The 17,626-nt window shown below is 37.4% G+C and overlaps 1 protein-coding gene across 3 annotated transcripts in view; it reads left to right on the forward strand.

The window, feature by feature from the left end:
• The window catches only part of LOC143257102 (solute carrier organic anion transporter family member 74D-like), a 52,935-nt gene extending 37,907 nt beyond the window's left edge, over nucleotides 1-15,028 (forward strand). For all 3 annotated transcript variants that reach the window (XM_076515334.1, XM_076515331.1, XM_076515333.1), the window contains exons 5-10: nucleotides 1,175-1,339; nucleotides 7,848-8,037; nucleotides 10,019-10,172; nucleotides 11,878-12,038; nucleotides 13,278-13,342; nucleotides 14,046-15,028. In XM_076515334.1, coding sequence (XP_076371449.1) covers nucleotides 1,175-1,339; nucleotides 7,848-8,037; nucleotides 10,019-10,172; nucleotides 11,878-12,038; nucleotides 13,278-13,342; nucleotides 14,046-14,335 — 1,025 coding nt within the window. In that variant the 3' untranslated portion in view covers nucleotides 14,336-15,028. The remainder of the gene's footprint in view (nucleotides 1-1,174; nucleotides 1,340-7,847; nucleotides 8,038-10,018; nucleotides 10,173-11,877; nucleotides 12,039-13,277; nucleotides 13,343-14,045) is intronic.
• The last annotated feature ends 2,598 nt before the right edge of the window (nucleotides 15,029-17,626 follow it).

Consider the following 17,626-nt stretch of genomic DNA (forward strand, 5'->3'; position numbering starts at 1 on the left):
CTTGAACCGATATACAGTTTAAAACGGGAATCCACCGAAAAATCACCCAACTGGACTATTCATTTTTTGGGACTCAGCACATGAAACAAAACAAAAACTCAACATACTAAGAAACCAAATAAACACAGCCATGAAACTATGCTCACCAGATAAAATTAACGACGAATTAGACAAAATAAAACAATACTTCATCAACATCAACAAGTTTCCTCCACAAACCGTAGACAAAAAGCAAAATCAACGAACAAAAGTAAATATACCCCACGATTTTAAAAAAATCACAAAACCATATACTGCTGCATATCATATATTCCCGACATCAGCAGAAAAATAACCAACATTTGGCAAAAACTAGTAACAAAATATGATTTCCAGTTGTACCAAATTTATTCAAAAACCAGGCACAAAACTAACGTCTATACTATGTCAAAACTACACTGACAAACACAATACCAACATTATGAAATACAATGTGATAACTGCCACGACTTCTATATTGAAGAAACATGTAAAAAAATGGAAACCAGATTCACAGAACACAAAAAGTCACCTTCACACGTTTTCGAACACTGCAAATCAAATAAACACAACATAACCATAGAAAACACCCAAATATTAAATAAAGAAACAAATATAAACAAACACAAAATTAAAGAAGCCTTATTTATACAACAACTCAAGCCCAAAATAAACCAATACAAAGGAACACCTTTATATCTATATTAATAAATATAATCAAACATCTAAGCACGCCCTATACATTCCTACACTCAATTACACAACCGCCTATAAACATGTGGTCAGCTATTGATCAGTTACCTCTTTCTTTCTTTGTGAACCTGACGATGACCGAAGAAAGTCGAAACGTTGTTCGCTCCTCTACATAGTGCTTTCTCTATCCATACCAGCCGTTTTTAAATGTATAAAATTATTAATTGTTTACCACTTGCTGTATTACCAATCGATTATAGAATAGTGTTTAGTTTTTGTAGTGCGTCAAGTCGCTTGAAAACATGGATCAGTAAGAACAAATAAATCCATCAAAATCATGGTTTATGTGGTATTTCCAGTAAAATGAATAGACATGTTACATATAGTGATTCCAAGGCAAGTAATGAATTATTGGAAGGGATTAAAGGCTATGTTATTCATCTAGAGGTTTTATTATGTTTAGCTTTTCCTCGGGCTATGAGACGACTACTTAAAAACAAGATCCTACTGTGCCGGACAGCCAGCAGTGTTCTTCACATCATGCCCATAGCAGGGTTGTACACGTTCCTCCCCAAATACCTAGAGGCCCAGTTCCAGCTGAGCCCCACAAAAGCTAACATTATCTCAGGTAAGAGAGGCTTATTCTTATGTGTTTCTGGTTTACTAGATGCATAGTAATTCTAGAAGAATTGGCTGTAATAGTGATGCTTCCGTTGTACTGGTAACGAAATTGACAGCTGGATTGCTCTCATGGAAGTAGTATTTAATGCATGTTCATCGAGCTTGTGATTCTCCTGTGTAGAGGGTGTTGCTGGGGAATGTCCTCAGCTATTACAAAATTTTCATTTGACTTGTTTTGAACGTCTCTCAAAACTACACAAGGGTAATCTGTGCTAATTCCCGATAATTTGATAATGATAGACTAGAAGGTTGGTTGGTTGATTTGTTTGGTGTTTTATGGCACAAAGCAACTAGGCTATCTGCGCTATACGTCCGGTAAAAAAGTTAAAGTAAAATTAGTAAAATTCATAAAAGGAAATTAAGGTAAAACAAAGTTAAAAAACATAAATAGCATTAAAACCAATTTTTACATCTAATCTACAACGGTAGGAGAAAAACTACAGTAATACACATTGTAAAGAACTTTCTGTAACATAACTGTAATTATCATAACTTGCCAGAAAGACTAACAGGTAAGTTCAAAAACCACCATCAGTAACCTGAAGTTGGCCTTTCCAGTCCTGGTTCCGAGTTATTTGACGTTATGGCCATTTTCTAATTTCAAATCGAACTGCATGTGCTTTGATTCTTAAAAGGGAATCACATTAAAAAAGATCTAGTGTATAAATAAAAAACTTAAAAAAGATTAATGGCCTTTAAAAAACTAAAAACATTTCCAAGTTGGACAGTGTCACCATCACCAATAACACTGTTAACATTACGGATAAACCTTGGGACAGAACATTTTTAAAATGGTGCTGTTGTTGAGAGTCATAACGATAGCAAGACAGTAAAATGTAGCTTATTGTGATCTGAGAGTCACACAGACAACACATTGGTGCATCAGTCTCAGATAAAAGAAAATGATGAGTTAAAAAAACTGTGACCAATGCGTAGTCTAGTCAGAACAACTACCTCTTTCCGATCCTTACTATAGCAAGATGGCCAAAGTTCAATAGAGGGTTTTATTTGGTAAAGTTCGTTTTCACGTTGCTCACTCCAAGTTGACTGCCAACTGGCACGGAGCCGAGCCTTGAACACAGGACATTACATAGTCCATGTATGGAACAGGCAAAGCAGTGATAGTGTCAGAGCAGATAGATTTAGTTGTGGTGTCGACGAACTCGTTCCCGCGAATACCAATGTGGCCTGGTATCCACAAGAACTGGGTAGAAGTAGATGTTAAAGAGAAATGAGTCAGTCGGTTTTGAATATCGGCGAGAACAGGATGTCAACTAACGTGATGCGATTTCAGGGCCAGTAGAGAACCAAGCGAGTCAGTATAAATAGTGCAATTTGAGTACTGCTTAGCTTCAATGTAATCCATGGCAATAGAAATGGCATACAGTTCAGCAGTGAACACAGAAACTGTAGTGGGGATTCTGCGTGCAACCACCGAACCACAACAAACCATGGCAGAGCCTGCACAGTCACTTGATTTCGAACCATCTGTATAAATAGGAATGGATGGATAGTTCGAACGATGTTCAGCAAATAACAGACAGTATTTCCAATTGAGAGTGTCTGCTTTTCTCAGATGATTTAAAGATACGTCACATTTGGGAACTGTAATAAGCCATGGTGGGATGGGCTGATCAGTGGATACAGCAATGTTATCCAAGGACAGACCCAATTCATCCAACTGCGCCTGGATACGAAGGCCAAAAGGAGCAATGGCAGATCATCTGTTCTGAAAAAGTATGGCCCACTGAGGAAGGAAAACACAACCCCAGGTGGGATGCTTTGGTAAGGAACGAAGTTTCGAAGAATGTAGTAAAGACAGTTGCAGACGGCGAAGGTGCAAAGAAGGTTCATGAGACTCTATGTATAAGCTCTGAACTGGGGAGGTGCAGAAAGCACCAGTGCAGAGCTGGAGTCCTTGATGATGAATGGGGTCCAGCATCTTTAAGGCCAAGGGTCTGGCAGAACCATAGACCAGTGATCCATAGTCGAGTTTTGATCGAATAAGAGCACGATATATCTTTAGCATGGAACATCAATCTGCTTTCCACGTGGTGGAAGAGAGTATATGGAGGATTTTCAGTGCTTTTGTACATTTGACCCGTAGCTGCTTGATGTGTGGTATAAAGGTCAGCTTATGGTCAAAGATAAGCCCCAAGAACTTTGTCTCAGGGACCACAGGCAGCACAACTTCACCGATACGGAGTACAGTATTAGGGTGAATACCCCGTTGGCGGCAAAAACGCATGCAAACGGTTTTAGAGAGAGAAGTTAAAACCGTTTGCTGTGGTCCACTTCAGTAAATGATTGAGAGCAGTCTGTAGCTGCCACTCAACATACTTCATGTTCGACGACTGACATGAGATGTGAAAGTCGTCGATATACAGCTTGTTTGCAACAGTAAGAGGGAGTTGTTCAGTGATGGCATTAATCTTTATACTGAAAAGTGTGATATTCAAAACACAGCACTGAGACACTCCAACTTCCTGTAGAAAGAAGTGAAAGTGTCGTACCCACAGAAACTCGGAATTGCCTGTCCATAAAAAATATTTAATAAAAATGGGAAATAGCCACGTTACCCATATATATGGAGGTCTTGCAAAATGCTATACCTCCATGTTGTATCACAAGCCTTCTCAATGTCAAATAATATTGATACAGGATCAAAACAATTGGACGGTAGTTTGATGGAATCTTGTGATCCTTCTCAGGCTTAGAGAAAGGTAACACAATAGACTGGCGCCAGGCATCAGGTAAAACATTCTCCTGCTAGATCCAGTTAAAAACAATCAGAAGAATAACAAGAGAAGCAGGAGATAAATGGCGTAACATTTCATAGTGTATATCATCAGGTCCGATCAATGTACTGTCAGACCAATGAAGGGCCAGTTTGAGTTCCACCAGTGTAAAGGGACGATTATTGTCATAGAGACAATCAGCTCAAAAGGAAAGAAGTGATCGCTCTGCCCGAGTTTTTATGGCTAAGAGGGTGGAGAAAGAAGCAGAAGTGCTAAACACCCAGCAAAAGCTTTCACCCAGAGTATTGGTGATGCTCTGTGTATCAGCTACTTCCTGACCATCAGAGAGCAAGATCGAGAGGGGGACAGAATTATATTGCCCACTGACGTTTCGAATCTTGTCCCATACGACTTTGGAACTGGTCGTAGAAGATATGCTGGTTGTCAACTTAATCCAAGATTCCTTCTGGCTTTGACATCTTACCCACCGAGCATATGCATGGGACTGATGGAAAGCAATGCGGTGCGAGAATGTGGGATACCTACAAAAAGTATCTCAGGCCCGATTTTGAGCCTTCCATGCCTTGTGGCAGGGAGGATTCCACCACGGACGAGGACATCGTAGAAAACGTGTCAAAATTTTATGAATACATTGAGCATCTGCCTGTATAATACTGTCAGTTACTGCTACTACACAGTCGTCTACTGATGTATTATAGACGAGAGCAGGATCAAGTTCTGCGAGAGCAGTGAAAGAGGGCCAGTTTGCTTGATCCAGCTTCCACCAGGGCACGTGGGTCGGGTGGCATGAACCACAGCCAGTCTCTCTCAAAACTGTAGGAAAATGTTCACTGCCTCGTGGGTTATTGTCAACTCTCCATGAAAAATGGGAGAATAATGAAGGGGAGCAAATTGAGAGATCAATAACAGTAAAGGACTGACTAGGTGCGTGTAAATAAGTGGAAGAACCAGTATTGAAAAGAGAAAGGTTGTGATCAGAGAGCATACGCTCTACAGAGCGACTCCTCCTATAAATAACAGCACTTCCCCAGAGGGGATAATGTCCATTAAAGTCCCCCAGGAGTAGAAAGGGAGATGACAACTGTTCAACGAGAGCATCAAAGTCTGATTGATCATATGACTCTCCAGGGGACAGATAAAGAGAAATAACAGTTATGGTATGACCCAAGGAAACACGGATGACTATGGTCTCCAAGGGTGCATCGAGTGACAAAGAAGGGTGGGTACATGTTGATCAACCAACAGTGCCACCTCTCCATGCACTCGTCCATCACACAGCCTGTCATTTCTGTACAAAGAAAACCACCGAAAGGTGACATATTCGACAGGTTTCAGAAATGTTTCCTGTAAGACGTATCCGAGGAAATATCTGTACCCGGAACCAAAGGATGTGGATCTTGGGGTTTGTTGGAATGTACGTTAGGGACAGAGATGGGTGTTGAAGTTGATTCATCAACTTTTTTAACCATGGAGGTCAAAATACTTTTTATTTAGTTTGAGAATGATTTTTTTGGAGGCACAGAGAGATCTGTCTGCGCTCACGCTGTAGTAGCAGAATGAAGTGCAGCAGCATACCTCCGAGATGAAGTGGTGAACAGCAATTTTCGAGCCTCAGGGTAAGTAATGTTCTGAATCGTCTTCAAATGCTGCTTCTCTTTTCCTTGGCCCGGCATGGACAAGCGTGTTAAGGCGTTCGACTCGTAATCTTAGGGTCGTGGGTTCGCATCCCGGTCGCGCCAAACATGCTCGCCCTTTCAGCCGTGGTGGCGTTATAATGTGACGATCAATCCCACTATTCGTTGGTAAAAGAGTAGCCCAAGAGTTGGCGGTGGGTGGTGATGACTAGCTACCTTCCCTCTAGTCTTACACTGCTAAATTAGGGATGGCTAGCACAGATAGCCTTCGAGTAACTTTGTGCGAAATTCAAAATCAAACAAATTCTTTTCCTTCTAACCACCTAGGGCAAGAACAAAAGTATGATGGGTGAGAGCCATTGCAATTGTGTCAATGAAGGCCCATTTAACACTCATAGGGAATGTGGTCCTTGCTACCGCAACGGGCACACGTCAAGGAACCACGACATGACGTCTTCGAGTGACCGAACCGCTGACACTGGGAATGTTCCCTCCTGAGAGGGTTTGGAATGTATGATCATACCTTATAATTAAGATAACCTACCTTGATGATGACAGGTGGACGTGGTGATGTAAATGTCAGAATGAGGATACTGGTCGGCATCGTAATTCCATTTTTGCGATTGGAGATACGCAGAAACTCCTTGGGTGGAGAAACCAGCGTGAATCTCTGACTCGGGGATGTGCTTCAAATCCTTCTCAACAATAACTTCTCGCGATGAATTCAAAATAGCATGAGGTGTAACCTCAATATTTATGTCCCCAATCGCTTTTGAATGCAAGAGGAGTTCACTATGTTGAGATGTGGATGTTTCCATCAATATGTCACGAGAGCGTAGCTTCTTTACCGAATTTGGAGAGCCAGCAAGTCCCTCTAGTCCCTTCTGAATGAAAAAGGGAGACAAATGCCCTAAATTTTTTTCTGAAAGAGAATGTAGTATAAGAAAATGAGGTACAATAGGTGTTACAGATGTTGAAGATTGCTGCTTATAATCTTAAAGATGTGGTCGTTTACATATGGACTGCTTTTCACTATTTCATTTGTTTTTATTTGGAGGATCTATAATAAAAAAGGAATATTTTGGTGCCCACTACCAAACAAGGGCACTGCAGCAATGCCAGGGTTTTGTGAGCACTATACTCAAACATCAGCATCAGATACAATGTCCACAACACCTGTTGAGAACATCCAACACTGGTACTTGGCTGACCCTAGCCCACGTGGACCAGCCGATTAACCCTGAGGGGCCACCCCAAAGCCGCTCGTCTACAGGAATTCAAGGCCAAAGTGGTGTGTTAGGGTTGGACCCCTCAACCACCAGGATCCTCTCCTCTCCTTCACGGGTTACCACGCACGGCAAACACGTGGGTGGATGTTCAGATTCCAAAGTAGATAAACTGAAAGAACAGGACTTTTGTTTTACTAATGAATAAGGAGATTAGCGTCACATTATAATGTCTCGATGGCTGAAAGAATAAGTAGAATTAGTAACAGGGATTCAGATAATGTCTTTGAGACGTATTTAAGAATCGTTAGACAGGACTAAGGGGACACAAATATCAATTTTGGTGGGTGAAAGTCATCTTCAATCAAGTCGATTTTATTTTTTTAACAGGGAGTTTGAATTCTGGAATGGATTGCATTGTGATATAATGAACGTAGTTAATTTATAGGAGTTTAAGGAAGGGCATGATAAATATTTGATTGGTCAAGGCTGGCTTTGAGGTTGTTCTAAAATTTAATTTAGTGGATGAGATGAACCAGGTGGATCAACAGGTCCCTCATTGTCCATTCGTAGGAATACAAGTGCAGTATTATATTTGTTTATCATTTACAAGCTGTTTTCAATATGAATTTGTCTGTTTTTCTGTAAGAACTTTATTTTTTATTTAAGGAAGCTTTCACCAAACTGTTTTACATTACTTACATCTTAGAAAATAGTAGCAGACTAGTTTGTTTTTAGTAGTTAAACTTAAACGATTAATTACGTCAGAAATGACTTTTCTTGCTTTAAGTGGACCAGTAAGTTCAAGTTGCCTTCAAAATAAAAAATTTTTTCAGGGATGGCTGGTATCCTGGTGATGGGTGTGGGAATCTTCTTCAGTGGGACGTTGATGAGGAAATTGAAACCAAGTGCTCGGATTGTGGCTGCATGGATCACCCTAGCTGCCTTTGCCCACTGTTTAGGAATGGTGATCCTAATGTGGGTGGGATGTCCTGTGAACATCAGAGTAAGCCTCTTTGAAGTCCAGTAAGTCTGCATCTGTTCATAATTAATCAAAAATGAGACTTTAGGAGGTTCATCAGCAGGATCTTAGAACTGATATCTCACTTATAAACATTGTGTACATAAACATGTACACAATGCGACACTCTGAAATCCCTCACCTGTTATCCGAACAAAAAGATATATCATATTGTCCTGGCAAACAGTTACCCCAGTCTCTTAATAATACTGGAGAGTAGAAGACGACTTCAGCTTTTATTCATTTTTGTATTCGTTTTTTTTCCTTTAACTAATTTGTTTATATCTTTTACTTTTCTCTTTGTTCAACTACTTTATTCCTATTTCTATTGTTGTGTAGAAAAGTCAAATTCCAAACAGTATCAGAACCGTAGAATTACCACTGAGCCACCAGCAGGAGTAGTTTATTATACCCTGTTAAATCTACATATACAGTTTGGTGTTTTCCAACGATAAATATTTTCGTACATCCATTCTGATTTTTTAGCGAAATGCTACATAATAGGATATCTACGCTTTATCCTCCACGAGAATAGAATCTCGGATTTTGACAATGCTAGTCCGGAAACATTATCGCTGACCCACCAAGGACAGAAATACGTGACCTGGTAAACGTTTCAAGTGCAATGAACACAAAAATATGGTTCTTCAACAACTAAATCTCCTTCAGGGTTTGGCATTAAGTATACAAATCATGGGTTTATTAGAAGTACTAACTTTATGTACGCCATGCACGGCTTAAGAGTTATTACAAATGTTTTCGGAACCTACTGTTGAACACAAATATTTTATTATAATTTTAAAGTAAATTAATCAATAATCCTTTATCTGGTCTTTTCTGCTTGACAGCATTATCTTATAGTTATCTAGGGTAATTCCAGCCTCCTGGTGAAACATAGTTAAGTCTTTGTATTTACAACACTAGGATCAGGGACACGGTGTTATAAAACACGTACACATTGTGATTCTATATCTTTACATAGTTACATACATTCAGAAGCGAACACGTGGGGGACATGCCACCTATTGATAAAACCTTTGAAAGGCGAGAAATAAAAAGTTATAACATTCATTTTCTTATTTCGAACTTTTCATAGTAGCCATATTACACAAGGTATCTTTAGCTACTGTATATATGCATTTATGTAATTTAAAATAAACTAGAACATTTATTTTTAGAGAGTTCTGAGCAGTAACCAAACCCGCTTCGTCACTACCCCAGATATCCTAATGATTGTTTGTTTGTTTTTTTGGAATTTCGCACAAAGCTACTCGACGGCTATCTGTGCTAGCCGTCCCTAATTTAGCAGTGTAAGACTAGAGGGAAGGCAGCTAGTCATCACCACCCACCGCCAACTCTTGGGCTACTCTTTTACCAATGAATAGTGGGATTGACCGTAACTTTATAACGCCCCCACGGCTGGGAGGGCGAGCATGTTTGGCGCGACTCGGGCGCGAACCCGCGACCCTCAGATTACGAAGCGCACGCCTTAACGCGCTAGGCCATGCCGGGCCCTATCCTAATGAAACATACTTGGTTTCGTGACAATCGCTACATTAATTTGCCAGTTATAAACACACACACAGGTTCAACTTGTACCGAATAATGGTTTAGATTAATTATTTATTTATGTAATTAATGTAATCTTAGGCTTGCTTGAATTGCTTTGGATATGATGCTGATAAAATATTATAAAACAATGTAGAAGAAAAGCAGTTTCACACTTAATGTATTTATTATTACTATCGATAACTTGCATATTCTTGTGAATGGGTACGGTGTGCAGCACATAACGTTTGTGTCTGACTATACATTCTTCTTAAGTGTGTCTGTGTGTGTAAGAAGATCAAATATTTATCTTTCAAAATAGCTTCTTGTAAAACTATTATCTCTACATAACACAAATCAAGTTTGGTTTGAATTCCATCTCTTTTGGTGATTGCATTCAAACCTCAAGCAGCAGGTGTACTTTCACTATCTTTTCAGTTCTACAGAGCTGTCATCTATGAGTAGGTTTCGTAACGAAAGTTGCAGCTGTCGACCCGGCATCTACTCTCCAGTTTGCGGTAGTGACGGGATAACTTATGTGTCTCCCTGTCTGGCTGGTTGTACCGAAGTGTCTACTGATAACAATGAAGAGGTAAGGCTTATAAAACACCGATATATTGGTTTATTAGCTGGACACTTTTAGTTACAAATTTCTGTGTGTGATAACTGCATAAATTTTGCAGTCCGTTTCATAACATTAACAGCTGCATACAATCCCATTTCAACAATACAAGCCAAGATAGTAAATAACAATATACGAGACTAAAACTACTGGCTAAATCCAAAGTGTTGTTCGAGCTATTCTAATGTTCTTGAACAAATCTGATTACTCTTACATAATGTTTAAAACCGGTAGCCTTATAGCTACGTAAAGATAAAACTTATTACCCAAGTGATGAAATTATTGTAATAGTTAAGATGACAACAAACTAAACGTTACAAGGGCTCATCTCTTTCTGTAGGTTAATCTGAACTAGAAAATGTTTGATGTACGTACAAAGATTTATATTGGTGTATTATTAATTGTTCGATGTAGGTCTGAACCCATATCGTTTTCAATATAAAACATTTTTGTGATACTTAAATTCACCCAACCAACAAAATATTTAACATTATTGTGAAGTTTATCGTGGAAAAGTTATTTATTGAAAGATAAGAATGTTAAAGCATTTTATTAGAAGTAGTACAAAGACAGGAATACTTAAATGTTTTATTAGAAGTAGTACAAAGACAGGAATACTTAAATGTTTTATTAGAAGTAGTACAAAGACAGGAATACTTAAATGTTTTATTAGAAGTAGTACAAAGACAGGAATACTTAAATGTTTTATTAGAAGTAGTACAAAGACAGGAATACTTAAATGTTTTATTAGAAGTAGTACAAAGACAGGAATACTTAAATGTTTTATTAGAAGTAGTACAAAGACAGGAATACTTAAATGTTTTATTAGAAGTAGTACAAAGACAGGAATACTTAAATGTTTTATTAGAAGTAGTACAAAGACAGGAATACTTAAATGTTTTATTAGAAGTAGTACAAAGACAGGAATACGTAAATGTTTTATTAGAAGTAGTACAAAGACAGGAATACTTAAATGTTTTATTAGAAGTAGTACAAAGACAGGAATACTTAAATGTTTTATTAGAAGTAGTACAAAGACAGGAATACTTAAATGTTTTATTAGAAGTAATAAATTTATATTTCAACAGATTTTTATGAACTTATAACAAAGCGCATTCAACAGGCAGGAAAGTCATTCTAGAACATTAACAGTATAAGTATGGGCTTTCCACAAGCTAAATATTAGTGTTCTATATTTATGTCAAAGGTAATACAATTATCACATTGAACTTTTCCAAGGCTAGCATGAAGGTCAAGTAACCTTTAGCGCCAAAACACAATCTGAACAACAAAGTGTTGTCCTTATTTTATTTATTTACACGCTAGGGGAGTCTAGCACCAGACAAACTCTCCACCCTCTAGTTATTAACTTCCATCATATCACGTTTGTCATTCAGCTGTCCATAAGTGCGAACTTCCCGGATAGACTCTAGCAACTTATTATTTAATATTTTTCGATTGTTTGAGGAAAAACGGTATAGGTTTGTAGAGAAGTGATATATTATTATACTGTCTTTATTCACTATTTCATATCTGTTTTCCGTGTCTTCTTCATAAAGCGCTAGGAATAAACTTAATTGTTCTGGTGTTTATTCGTTTCTGTTAGATGTTTTTACAATGTTTGATGTTCTACAGTGTCCGCTACGACCGATCGTTAATTAACTTTTCTATCTAGTATATCTTCAAGAACTGCCACTGTCTCGGCCAGAACACCACTGCCACGAACGGCTACTGCCCCCTGGAGTGCGAGAGTTTACTATGGTATATCATCATTTTTTCCATATTCGTACTTATTCATTCGACATCGGAAGTCGGCTCTATGTTACTAACTCTGAGGTGCGTCCGACGTTTCATTTTCACTCGTACAAAAAATATATACAGTTATAGCATTGAGTTTTGAGCTTTAACCCTTCACTTTAACATCGAGTCAGTTGAGTGGCACTGAAATATATTATTTTACAGTATTGTTTACTGTAGTACATTGTATTGTGTCGTTTTACTGTAGTAGATAATTTTGTCGTATTGTTTTATTCTGGTATAAAAGCTTGTAGTACTGCTTTACTGCACCACGTAAATTTGTTGGATTTTTTACTTTTTCCTGTCGCCAAAACAACGCATAATAGACAATACAATAGGTTTATCGAAATACTAGGAAATTTATTTTATTTGCCGTCACAAAATAATTGTATATTTTACGTACGTCGAAGACTGCACGTATTTTATTTTCATTTTTTATGGTAGTAGCAGAATTAGTAAAGATAAACACCATTTTTCTCAGTTTCATCCTTAAACGCGACGTTTTGTATTTGTATCTATGAAATACTGCTTTGGTACAGACAGCCCTGACTTCTCACTGTTCACTACTAGTTTTCTATTCCTGTACTAGACACTTCATCTCACTAGTCTTATCTTACAAGCATACTGAAAACTACACTGCTAAAGTAAGTGCAACATTTATGAGATTAGTCCTACAAACATACTGAAAACTTGTAATACCCTCTGTCCTCGTGATCCCTAACTTTGAAGTGATAGAGCGAAGGCGACTAGTCAATAGCACCCATTATTAACTTTCAGGTTACTTTAATCGAGTAGTGGGATTTGACAGTCATTCTTATAATGCAACAACTGCTCCAAAGTGCAGAAAATGGTTTATTTGGGTAACGAGACGCAAACCTGGGATCTTGGTATCAACAGTCCACTTAGCCACTCTCAGCCCATAAGTAAGTGATGTTCTTGAGGAAGAAACGGGTTAAACTTGAAACCTTTTATTCTGCGAATATTCCAAGACAGTGTTGTTACTTACAATATCGTTGTTAGTAATACAATGACTGATTAATACTTCTACTAGAAACATAGTCTACTACTAATTATTACAACTTAGGTCTACTCATCCGGTCATATTATTATGTGCATCACATAAATACACAATAAAGTGTGTAATTCTAACAACTTCTTTGATCAATAATAAACGTTATTATAAAGAAACATCAATTCGTTGTTTTAAACTGATAAAAAGCTGTAATTCTTCCCTTTATTTAGAAACATCAAACTAATATTTGTTACTTAATGTTGCAGATGCGTAGAACCTCGAGATAAAGCTCTTGCCTTAGGCCTCGTCTACTTTGCTATTGGACTGTTCGGTAAGAAGAATGTTATAGAATGAAAATATAAACATTTCTGACATGTTTAAAGATGGATACATTGAGGATAATAATATTTTTGCTTCTTATAGCCATATTCTTTCCAAATATGTTTTCATTCTTAAGTAAAATTATGTGTGTGTTTTTTTTTTCACAGTTGTACACGCATGCGTACGATACACTGATACAAATATTTCAACTTCTTCAATTTGTTAATATCATGTTAGCTTGTAATTTGTTTTTCATAAAATAATAAACACTTCCAAACAATTTGTTAATATCATGTTAGCTTGTAATTTGTTTTTCATAAAATAATAAACACTTCCAAACAATTTGTTTCGATGTTTCTAAAAATAATGAATTTCAAAGACACTTTAAATTTTGTTAGTCTGTTGTCCTTATCACAATAATAGGCTTAACAATTCTATGGCCTCTAGTTAAGGTAAAGTTAATTTACACTAGTTAACAGTTACAGTATCTTGCATTGAGCATCTTAAATGTTAGTATGTAAAACTTAATTTATATGTACTGTTTTCACATGCAGGCTAATTTACATTTTTACTGTTTTAAAATAAATTATGAAAATGTTTTTGTATTTTTAAATAAATTATAACAGCTGCTTTTTAACTTAATATGTACTGTACTTTATTTTTTTTTTGTATTTAATATTTTGTGTTAAGCCTAATTTTAAACGTTCCTTCAGGTAACGTCCCGTGCCCAATAATCTATGGCGCTGTCGTCGATTCGGCATGCTTATTTTGGGAGAAAGGCAGCTGTGGAGAAACGGGCGCATGTCGGATTTATGACCCAGCAAAGTTTCGAATGTATTTTCACGGTATAACAGCAGCCATCATGCTAGGGGCATTCGTTGTGGACACAGTAGTTTGGTACAAATCGAGTTCCATTCAATTTCATGAAGACGATGACAGCAATTCGCCAAAAGACTCCATCCCAGTTGATATCCGCTGCACTCAGTTTGAAACAAGTGTGTAATACGTCTTCATCCACGCGCCTTAACTTGAGAGTACCAATCAATCACGAGTCATTAAAAACAAGGTTTCTTTTGACTGTTTGGACCTTTATACGTAATATTGCTATTTCTAGAAAAGATATTATATCGAAGTAACTCGGGATATTTTTCGTGAATATAACAAAAATCTCATAAAAATGCAGATTTTGTGTGGAAAAAAGTTAGGTTTCCTAATCGAAAGGCAACAAAAAAAATACAATTTTTTGTGGAATTGTAAAACGTTTTAAAGATGCAATTATCATATATTTTCCTTTTAAACCAACGATCGACAGGTAGAGCTGTGATAGCTTTTTTCTGCGAGCTCGTGATACTATTTTAAGGCTTGTTTCAGTAGACTTGTTTGTTTAATATGGAAAACTGAAAGAAATAAAGATTGTTCCGTTCTTTTATTACATACATGAGAAGAGGAAGTACAAATACGCGTCGAAATTTGGTAGCAAGAAGTCAGTCAGGTTGAGACTTTCAACTATCACACTATTATTTCACTGATTATGTACAATGTAACACAATGTGATGTTTAGTAATATGTAAAACGGTCCGGTAAGCTTAATTGTGGATGACATAATGCTTTATTAATATAGTAATTGTTATGTATTGATTTGTGCGATGCATGATTTTAAAAGGTCGTAAAATAATAATAAAATTTTAACTGGTGAGAGTGAAAATAGTAATATTAATCATAGGCTACAGATTAGATTAACTTAAATTTATAAGTTCTTAGCGGTGAACTTGGGGATTTATAATACTTAAAATCGGAGTTGGATAATCGATTTAGGCACAGCACAGATATCAGGTGGTGGACTGTTGTGCTTAAAAGCAAAGAATAGGTTTAAAGTTATTGTTGTTCTTTTCTAAATGTTTACATCTTGGTCAAAATTTTTCTAACTTTAGGCCTAATTTTCAGTTCTCCTCAACAAACTACAGCTTGCTACAAAGGCTTGCCAAAGAACAGCTCACCAAAATTCCACAATTTACACTTTTTCTATAAATATACTACAAATTATTGACATAATTTAAATGAATAACTTAATCATTTAAAAATTGACCAACACTCCAACAGGGTTAAAAGTTTCGTACAAGAGATAAAACTTAGATGATAATGATCAAGACAGCAAATAACATCTAACATTCCTTCAGAAATACCCTTCTCCGAGTGGCACAGCATTTAATCAGTCATTCTTTTCTTTGTTGTTTTAAACTATAACGCCCCCCAGTGGCACAGCGTTATGTCTGCGGACTTACAACGCTAAAACCGGGTTTCGATACCCGTGGTGGATAGAGCGCAGATAGCTCTTTGTTTAGCTTTGTACTTAATTAAAAACAACATTAAACTATAACGCGTCCTCCTGTGGCACAGCAATGTTTCTGCGGAATTCAATGCTATAATCCGGGTTTCGATACCTGTGGTAGGAAGAGCGCAGATAGCCCATTGCAGGGGGTGTGCAACATTTTTCGTCGGTGGGCCATATAACCAACTTCATCAATCAAGCGGGGCCACTTAAAAAACAAGCTTATTCGTGTACATCCACAATAAATTTAAAAAAATTCTCAAAATACAAGCAATAATATTTTATATTTTTGCATGAGTGATCATTTTAGTGCGACACTTGAAATTTAGAGTCCTTGCAGAGCTTGTCAATATCAGCTTTGACAGAAGTGGTTGCCACTCTTAACTGACTGGTCAAATGTTCATCAGTCAGCTGACTTCTACATTTGGTTTTGATGAGCTTCATTTTGGAGAAAAATTGCTCACAGCAGTAGGTGCTACCAAAAAGGGAGGCAATTCTTTGTGCATGACGGGACAAATTGGGAAACTTTTCACGTACACAGAGTTTGTAAAAAGTCTAGCAAACTGTTTTCAGAGAATTTCCTTTTAGTGTCCATGTCAGCCTGCAGTTCAATGAGTTCCATTTGGCAATCATCAGGACTGTCTTCCACTGCCAAATCAAAAGGTTGAGCGAACAATTTCAATCTAATTTCAGTTTGTCTGAAATCTGGAAATCTGTTTGCAAACTCATCACGCAGCTTTTGTACACTGGTTCCATATTTGGTGCAATCCAGATTAGGAAATTCCAGTTTCCTGGTTGCAAGACATGTAAAATGGGTCAATATGGCTTTTCTCAACTGAACCTGGAAAAGTTCCAATTTCTTCTCAAAAGCACAAATATGCTCAAACAACTTATTCTCAAGTTGACTTTTCCCTTGTAGTTTTAAGTTTAAATCAGACAGATGCTGTGTAATGTCTGTGAGGAATGCTAAGTCATTCAGCCAGTTCTCATTGCTCAAGAAGTCCACATTCTGACGTTTGCTCTCCATGAAGAACTTAATCTCCTCTCGCAGATTCCAGAATCTCTTCAAAGTAGCAGCTCTACTAAGCCAACGTACAGCAGAGAAGTACAAAACATCTGAATACTCACTGTCCAGCTCATCTAAAAAAGTTTTAAATTGTCGATGATTTAATCCTCGTGTTCGAATATAATTTACGCATTGGACGACATTTTTCATGACTTCTGCAAAATCCAGAACTTTGGTGCAGAAGCTCTCTTGGTGAATAATGCAATGGCTTACAACTACGTCTTGTGCTCCAATTGCAGTTAGAAATTTCTTGGTGAATCCATTTGTCCTACCTGTCATGGAAGGAGCACCATCTGTTGTAACACCACATAATTTATAAGGATTCAGTTCAAACTTTTCTACAACCTTAAGCACTTGTTCACAAATATCCTGTCCTGTGGTTGTGGAGGAAAGGCTTGCCATATCTAAAAACTCTTCGAAAACATCAAAGCCTGCAGTAACAGCTCTGATGAAAATGACAAGTTGGGATGTGTCATTGATATCAGTGCTTTCATCCAAAGCCAGACTGAAAGCTTCACACGAATTCAATCTCTCTTTCAAAGTTTCTTTGATGTCCTCTGAAAGATCTTTTGTCCTGCGTGAGACAGTAAAGCGGGAAAGGCTAGTTTGCTCCACCAAATATTTTTTCTCTGGACATGCATATTCTGTGACTATTGTTAAACAATTTTTAATAAATTCTCCATCACTGAAAGGCTTTCCCTTTTCTGCCATACATTCATCAAACTGGGAGGAGTGCTTAGTTGCGTAATGTCGCTTAATATTGTACTCTTTCATGACTGCAATTGTAGTTTGACAGACGAGGCAGACAACACCTTGATTATGTGGGACAACAAGATATTTTGTGCACCATTCACTGTTGAATAACCTTCCCTCATCATCAATTTTTCGTTTCTTAACTG

The sequence above is a fragment of the Tachypleus tridentatus genome, chromosome 7 (assembly GCF_004210375.1).
Source record: "Tachypleus tridentatus isolate NWPU-2018 chromosome 7, ASM421037v1, whole genome shotgun sequence".
NCBI lineage: Eukaryota > Metazoa > Arthropoda > Merostomata > Xiphosura > Limulidae > Tachypleus > Tachypleus tridentatus.